At 45.0% G+C, this 8,492-nt stretch overlaps 1 protein-coding gene across 1 annotated transcript; it reads left to right on the forward strand.

Moving 5' to 3' along the window:
• The first annotated feature begins 123 nt into the window (after positions 1 to 123).
• PSMD10 (proteasome 26S subunit, non-ATPase 10) lies at positions 124 to 7,896 on the forward strand. Its single transcript, XM_061599009.1, has 5 exons — positions 124 to 330; positions 2,069 to 2,167; positions 5,391 to 5,537; positions 5,642 to 5,808; positions 6,734 to 7,896. Exons 1-5 carry the CDS (start codon positions 214 to 216, stop codon positions 6,885 to 6,887), a joined length of 684 nt encoding a protein of 227 aa, XP_061454993.1. The 5' UTR covers positions 124 to 213; the 3' UTR covers positions 6,888 to 7,896.
• The last annotated feature ends 596 nt before the right edge of the window (positions 7,897 to 8,492 follow it).

The raw sequence follows: 8,492 nt of genomic DNA on the forward strand, positions 1-8,492 counted from the left end.
TGCGCACAGCGGAAGGCGCGCGTCCGAACCCTGGGAGTTTTAGGGGGGGTGAGGGAAACGAGGAAGAAGGGGCGGAGCAAGGGTGGGGATTGGACGCCTGGCCTCAGAGCCTCTCTGTGGATTGGCTGACGCGAAGAGGAGGAAGAGGAGAGGAGGCTCCGCCCACTCTGCCTATTGCGGGAAGGAAGCGGGTTGGGATCCGACGTTTCTAGGATGGAGGGCGGGTCTGTGTCCAACGTGGAGGCTTGTAACTTGGCCTACGCGGGGCGCCTGGGGGAACTGAAGGAGCGGCTGGCTGCCAACCGGACCTTGGCAACGCGCGCGGACCAGGTTGACATGGCAGCGGGAGGGGGCGTGACTAAGAATTAGGGGAGGAGCTGCCCGGGATTTCTCTCAGAGACAGCGCGGTATAGTGGTTAAAGTGCCTGACTGGGAATAGAGAGGCCTGGGTTAAAATCCCCACTCAGCTATGTGAGTGAGCTATTCTCTCTCTTTCTCCCAGCCTAACCTACCTTGCAGGGCTGTTGTGAAGTTTAAAAGGGGAGAGAGAAACCCACAGATGATGTTCAGCGAAGCGCCCTAGCTCAGTGGGGAGAGGGTCCCAGGTTCAATACCTGTCATCTCCAGGTAGGGCCGGGAGAGAAGCTTGTCTGAAATCCCGATGCCAAATCATTGTAGACCACTTTTCCCATCTTTTGGGTCCCCAGAAGTTGTTGCTCCAATTCCCATCAGCTCCAGCCAACGTGGTCAATGGTCGGGAATGATGGGGATTGTAGTCCCGCAACATCTAGGGACCCGAAGGTTGGGAAAGGCTGGTGTAGACAATACATGGACCTGGGGTCTGACTCGGTGTAAGACCGCTTCCTGTACTCCTATGAGGGCTTGTGCCCTGTAACTGAACCCTTCGCTGCTAAATAATGCCAATTAATCATGGAGCCTGATCACTCATTGTCAGGGCGGTTTGCGTGGTGCAGCCTTTCCCAACCAGTGTGCCTCCAGATGTTGTTGGACCACAACTCCCATCTTTCCTGACCATTGGCAATGCTAGCTGAGGCTGATGGGATTTGTGGTCCAACAACATCTGGAGGCACACTGGTTGGGAAAGGCTGAGTGGCGGAATGTGCTTCTAGGGCCTGGGAGACTGAGTGGAACGACCTCTGAGAACATACAGAGTGGCCATCCTTGCTCTTAGCATTAAGTGAATTGGTGGACACATACAGCAGCATACTCCTATCCTTCACCATAGTTAGTTTCAGATGTTCTGCTAATGCAGGGGAAGGAAAGTTCTGGCCCATGGGCCAAACTTGGCCCACCAGGGGCTCAAATTTGGCCCATGAGGCTGTTTCCCCAAACCACAACCAACTACCCCACACTGGGGTCATATATGGGGCATCAAGTGTGTGGGGCAAGTAGAGGTGCAGCTGACAATGCACAATTGGGAGCTTTAACGTGCACTCCTGATAGTGCATTGGCAAGGGAATGCAGGCATTGGCGCTACTGCCCACCAGTTGATGGGTGACAGAGACAAAGTCTGCTGGATTGGCTGCACTGGCAAGTTCCCCGCGCAGCTGATGCCTGCGGAAAGCTGAGTGGTAAAGCCGAACCCCCAGGTGGTTTAAAGTGCCCCGCAGAGCTTTTTGGAAGCACTGCATGGTGCTTTGAAGTCCTGACTCTGTTACTTCCAAGCACCAAATCACCTGAGGTCAGGTGATTGGGGGGTTGACCCACCCCCTTGTCAAATTAGGTTCACAAGGCTAGATCTGATAAGGATCTTGCTCGGAGAGCCAAAAAGCTTCTCACCTCTGTGCTAAGGCATACTTCTAAATTAGTGGCCTGCCCTCCCTCCCAAAAAAACTGTAGCCTGCTGGGATCAGCAGAAGTAGAATGGAGATCTCTGTCACTGCTGCATTTCTGTGCTGAGCACAGAGAAGAGACAGAGACGAATGCTCTGTTCCTTCTCCACAGTCCACCCGCTTGCCTTCATGCAGTTCCTTCTTGCCTGTGGATACAGGGTGAGTGTTTAAATAGAAGGCTGTGCTAATAATGCTTCTTTGTGTTTTGCATTTAGGATAACAGGACACCCCTACACTGGGCATGTTCAGCTGGACATACAGACATTGTTGACTTCTTACTAACCCTGGGAGTGCCTGTTAACAACAAAGACGATGTGAGTTCTGGGCTTGAATTTTTCAGAAATTGCATAGGCAGGACCTTTTGTATATAGTTCCTTACAGTGCTGGAGTTGTTGCCAACTTCTCTGATGTGGCCAGAAGCATTTGTGATATAAGGAGTGATACCTGCAAGGCTGGCCCCTTGTCAGTGAATGCACCGGGTTGACGGTTCTTGTTTTCTCCCTTCCTACGTATCTAGATGGAGTCCTTGTATATCAAACGTTAGTTCACCTAAGCTCACAGGTTATCAAGAGGAGTCGTCCAGTGCAGGCGGAGGGTAGAGGAGATCCCACTCAAGCATTCTTGAGTCTTGGGAGGTACCAGAAATTTTCTATTTGTGAGTCAGCCTTCAGACAGCAGAATAATCTTTATAATATTTGGTATGTATTCATATCTTGCACACTACAACTAATAAAATGCATTCTAGGTGGCCTTAGCTACCATTGCAGAAACAGAAAAATAGAAATACATATCAGCATGAAAAAAGTTGCTGGATATCCATTTAACATCAAAGTATAAAACTTTGAACACATCTAAGCAAATCTTAGTTAAAACAAGTTACAATAGATGAAGGACTGAGTTAAACTTTTAAGTCATATTACAGAGTCATATTACAGAGCCAAAGTTATGAAGTATAAATAGTATAAATAAAGTATAAATAAATACAAAGTATAAAGTGTATAAATTTATGGTGCGGCCGCATTTGGAATACTGTGTACAGTTCTGGTCGCCTCCTCTCAAAAAGGATATTCTAGAGTTGGAAAAGGTTCAGAAGAGGGCAACCAGAATGATCAAGGGGATGGAGCAACTCGCTTACGAGGGAAGGTTGCAGCATTTAGGGCTTTTTAGTTTAGAGAAAAGGCGGGTCAGAGGAGACATGATAGAAGTGTATAAAATTATGCATGGCATTGAGAAAGTGGATAGAGAAAAGTTTTTCTCCCTCTCTCATAATACTAGAACTTGTGGACATTCAAAGAAGCTGAACGTTGGAAGATTCAGGACAGACAAAAGGAAGTACTTCTTTACTCAGTGCATAGTCAAACTATGGAATTTGCTCCCACAAGACACAGTAATGGCCACCAGCGTGGATGGCTTTAAAAGAAGATTAGACAAATTCATGGAGGACAGGGCTATCAATGGCTACTAGCCATGATGGCTGTGCTCTGCCACCCTAGTCAGAGGCAGCATGCTTCTGAAAACCAGTTGCCGGAAGCCTCAGGAGGGGAGAGTGTTCTTGCACTCAGGTCCTGCTTGCGGGCTTCCTCCAGGCACCTGGTTGGCCACTGTGAGAACAGGATGCTGGACTAGATGGGCCACTGGCCTGATCCAGCAGGCTCTTCTTATGTTCTTATGTACATCAGATGTTAAGGATGGAGCAGGTGGATGGTTTCTCCTGCTTTCTTCTACCCCCCACTCCAGCAGAGCTGAGAGCTAATGAGTGCCATAAAACCTGGCCTCTTATAGACTTTTTATCAAAGAGGGGGCATGTTTCCATGGCCCATTATCAGTTATTCTGCCTACTAGAAATAGCTCTAGCTGCCACCGTATGCCTTCTCCTAGAGATGGCAAGTATGACTAGTGTCAACAACTAGTTGAATGTTGTGGTGTTAACCATACCATATAAGGAACTTCTTCTTAAACAGCCTGAATGTTGGCTGACTGCCTAGACGTCTTATCTTATACTGTACTCTGCTTCATAAGAAAACATAGCTTTGTTCAGAAGGGAGGGTGAAGCCCATTTTTTAAAAAAATCCTCTATAGCACCTATGCAGTACTACGCTATAAGCTAAGCCATTATAAGCAAATATAAATAAATGTAAATGATTTCAGCACATTTTATGCATATTTCAAGCCAATATCTGTGCTGGCCCATTACAGGAGGTTTGGGAGTTTTTTTATTATTTTGTTTTATTGCATTTATATACCACCTTTCCTCCAAGGAGCTCAAAGTTTTGTATATGGCTCTCCCCCTCCATTTCATCCTCATAACAACCCTGTGTGGTAGATTAGGCTGAGAGACAGTGACTAGCTAGTGAGCTTCATGGTTGAATGGGGATTCAAACCCTGGTCTTCCAGGTTCTAGTCCAACACTCTAACCACTACACCACACTGGTTCTCTTTTAGTAAGTAGTGTCTCTGCCTGTTCTCAACATGAGATGGGCTTCCCCAGAGGGGATTCTGGGGTCTTTTTAAGCTGGTGCTGCCTTGGTATGAAGCAAGTTTCTAAGCCCCTTCTCTGCTGTATTACATGGGGCATCTTTTTGTAAGGGGGTGACCTCTAAAAGCGTCCTGTGTAAAATTGAAGGGACACCTTTCCTGCCTAAAGACCATATCGCTTTCCAAAAGGACACGTTCAAATTGGCGAATGATTCAGTCTGCAGTTACTCATGAAGGAAGGTGCAGTCGCTTCCCTTCAGTGCCGAAGAAAGCAGGCCAGGCCTGGTTGGAAAGAAGGCTGCAGTGTTCTCATGGATGTTCTCTGATCTGAAAAAGTGCCTGTATCGTTGCGAAAAGCCTAATAGAAGAGGCTGAGAAACAGGGGCATGATGGGGACTTCATAGCGATGTGCAGGAAATGGTTTGGGAAGATGTGCAGCAACCAGGTCCAGTGAGCCTGGTTGTTATTGGCTGTTTCATATAATGGGATGCCAGTTGTTTGAATGTTAACGAATGGGTGGCCACATTTGGCATTTGTCTCTTCTAGTTAGCGTCCAAACCAGGCAACCTATTAAGTTATTACAGAATTTGCGTAAGTTCTTTTACAGCAGGGACAAGGAACCTGTTGCCCTCCGGATGTTGCTGGACTTCAACTCCCGCATGCCCCAGCTAGCATAGTCTGTGGTCAGGGATGATGGGAACTGTAGTCCAGTAACATCTGGAAGGCCAGAGGTGCTCCATCCCTGTTTTGCAGTGTTTTCATAAGGATGCAGTTTTGTCACACTTAACTATAGTACTGCAGTACTGAATTGTCTACCTAACAGACCTTGAGAGTGGCACTGTGTAATGTCATATAATCTATGGAGCTAGCATACAGTGGCTAAAAAGCATGAACCAGGAAACCTCTTTAGAGAGGGAGCTGAAGAGTAGCTGTCAGCCAATGCTGGTTCCCATGTTATCAACAGTGCAGAGGACTTTTGCAATTTCTTGGCAATACAAGTCTCTCTGTCTCCCCTGTGAATTGTAAAGTTTATACTATGTGCTGTTTCCTTTGACACTTCAGGCTGGCTGGAGTCCTCTGCATATCGCTGCTTCTGCTGGCCGAGATGAAATTGTGAAGGCTCTCATTAGGAAAGCTGCTCAGGTGAATGCTGTCAATCAAAATGGCTGCACACCTCTGCATTATGCAGCATCCAAAAATAAGCAGGAGGTAAGATTTCACCCATTTCTTTGCCTTCTCCTTGCTTAGCACAAAGCAACCTGTTCAGGAACACTCTCTCTCTCTCTCTCTCTCTCTCTCTCTCTGCTATTAAGATTGCAGTGATGCTGCTGGAGAATGGAGCTAATCCAGATGCAAAGGATCACTTGGAATCTACTCCATTACACAGAGCAGCCTCCAAAGGAAACCTGAAAATGATACAGATCCTTTTGAAGCACAAAGCTTCTGCCAATCTACAAGATTCAGAGGGAAACACAGCTCTGTAAGAACTCCAATATTTGTGATAGATTGTGTCCTAGCGTGTTTGAGCAATGTCTTCCACGTGGATAAATACTGAGAGTTCCTTCCTTAGCACAAACTCTTCACTCATGTTGAGATTTTTCTCTAGTCCAGGCCAGGAACTTGCTTTTTTTCCAATGCAAGCTGAGCTTGGGATTCTAGAAGAGAGGCTGTATTCCAGGATATCTGCTGCAGACACATCCACACAATTTTTATACAGCACAATCCTAAGCATAAATCCTATTAAGTCCAATAGAAGTCCTATTGACTTCTTAGTAAATGTGTATGGGTTTGTAATGAACTGCCTATCAAGATGTCTATCCCACTAAGTTCAGTGGGCCTAAGTAAGTGTGCACAAGATTGCAGTTCCTGCCTCAGTTGAAATTTTGCATCAAACCCTTGTTGCGCTAATAATAATTTAGAATCCAAACCATGACTTCACTTTCTAAGTGTGCAGCAGGTTAACTATGTTAAAGCTACCTAAGGCTGCAATCCTTACCCCAGTTACCTGGGAGTAAGCTCCACTGAAATCAGTAGGACTTGCTTCTGAGTAGACATAGTTAGGATTGTGCTGTAAGTTGCTTTTGTTTTCTCACATAAGTTCAGTGTCATTCCCATATTGCAGCAGAATCCAGAGGTGAAACAATTGCTGTTAACTGTGATTTGTCAGTTCAGACATCGTACCAAACCATAATGAAATGATGGTTTAGTGTGATGTCTGAATTGAGCTTTAAACACTTGGATGTAAATGATGGAATTTCACGGGGGGTGGGGAAGAGACGTTGGTTCAAGTCTGCTTTTAAAATAATTGGGATGTACAAAGGAATACAGGGACATCAGGTTGACAAATCATTATTGTTTGGTATTGTATCTCTGACAGAGCTGATAATTCTTCATCTTATTTACAGCCATTTAGCCTGTGATGAAGAGAGAGTAGATGAAGCTAAACTACTGGTGTCGCACGGGGCAAGTATATATATTGAGAACAAAGAAGAGAAGACCCCACTGCAAGTCGCGAAAGGTGGCCTGGGATCCATACTTAGGAGGCTAGTTGAAGGCTAGCAGTATCAGTCTATTCTATTTTTGATGAACATACTAAAGACTGTTCACTGTCTTGAAGTTGGCTTTAACTGTCACAACTTGAATTTTTATTGTACTACATTTCTCTACATCTTCCTTGGCCAAACAAAACTTTTAATTTCTTCTTACTAAGTTTATCGTTGGGTTTTTTTTAAAAAAAAAAAAAGCTCTGCTTTTCCTGTAGAAGAAACCCATCTTCTCATCCTGGTTGTAGCAATCTTTTTTGCATACATCTGCTTATAAGACCAGGCAATAATCAGTATTCCTCAAGCCAGTTCATGGAACTACAGATTCTTGTTCTCAGTGAAAGTGATCTGATCTCTTTCTTCAGTTCAAATGTCATCATGGTTGTATGAAATGAAATGCGGGGGGAGAGAATGGGGCTCTGTGCCCACCAAAGGCCCAGAAACTGGAGGGTACCTGACCCTGTGTAAAAGTTTTGTGGTGGAGGAGTTTACTTTGGTGTAAAACTCAATGGAATTGTTATTTGCAGAAATCAGTTGGTTCCATCTTATTCCCAGTATAGGGGGAGAATGACAGGAATCGAGCTTTAGGAGAAGGTAGTGGGCTTAATTCAGCCTTAACAATGGTAGACCTAGGAAGGCTGCAAGCAGAAATAGTTCTACTTCTGAATAAAGATCAAGTGCTGCGACACCTTAACACATTGGCAGGGTTGCTATACCATGAACTCGCGTAGAGAACTGTCAATTTCAATAGACTGTTTCTTAAACAAAATATGACTGTCTGTAACCTCTTCCTAGATGTTGTTGAGCAATATTTTAAACAAACAAACAAAAGTCCTAGTTTTTGCCAGTAAGAGCTTACATTTGTTAGGATCATCTGCTGGCCAAGTTGTGACTGTTTCTCTGTTTCTTCCCTTCTTCCCTCATGGTGGTTTTGAGCTGTGCAGCTTAATGCAAAGAGCTTTATACAACCAGAGTGATTTGTTATGCCTTAAGCTACTTATAATAAAATATTATTTGCTCCTTAAGCCAGTTCATTGTCTGAAAAGCTGCTTCTCCTAAAGAGCAAAAACGGCCTGTCAGTATCGTAGAAGGCCGGCTTTTGTAACCAATGGGCAATTGCTACTGGTTTTGGCGTAAAATACACACCCAAGGTATTCTTGCAGGAATCTTAAAGCAGTAGAGACACCATTACCAAAAGGTTGCATATCCTTGGAGTGTTGGTTGATGGACTGTTCTATAATAATCGTGTGAACCTAAGTTACATTTTTTTCTGCTGTGCATGCCACGACTACTGGTCACAGTTCTGCTGCAGCTGTTAGTTCCAAGGCTAACAAAAGGTTAAATAGTTGTTTTATGCTCACTGTTTCATAACTATTACTGCAGTAAATTGTTAATAGGACTGAGGCATTGGAGAGCACACACTCTGCATTCAGAAGGTCCCTGGTTTAGTCCCTAGTGTCTCCAAGGTGCTGTAAAAGACCTCTGCCTTTGACCCTGAAGAAGCGCTGCCAGTGGGAGGGAGCAGCATGGATGGATATAATGTCAGTTGTAGGTGACTTGGAAGCATGTGGAAGAGCAGTGTACCTTGATGGTTCTCTGAGCTCTGCCCCTTCACTACTGA

This window comes from Rhineura floridana, chromosome 16, assembly GCF_030035675.1.
Source record: "Rhineura floridana isolate rRhiFlo1 chromosome 16, rRhiFlo1.hap2, whole genome shotgun sequence".
NCBI classification, from domain to species: domain Eukaryota; kingdom Metazoa; phylum Chordata; class Lepidosauria; order Squamata; family Rhineuridae; genus Rhineura; species Rhineura floridana.

Bases quoted from the DNA above. Each gene is read 5' to 3' on its own strand.
- PSMD10 (XM_061599009.1), top strand. From the start codon at position 214: ATGGAGGGCGGGTCTGTGTCCAACGTGGAGGCTTGTAACTTGGCCTAC. The intron at 2,168-5,390 runs GTGAGTTCTGGG...TTGACACTTCAG, and splicing joins CTGTTAACAACAAAGACGAT to GCTGGCTGGAGTCCTCTGCA. The intron at 5,538-5,641 runs GTAAGATTTCAC...TCTGCTATTAAG, and splicing joins CATCCAAAAATAAGCAGGAG to ATTGCAGTGATGCTGCTGGA.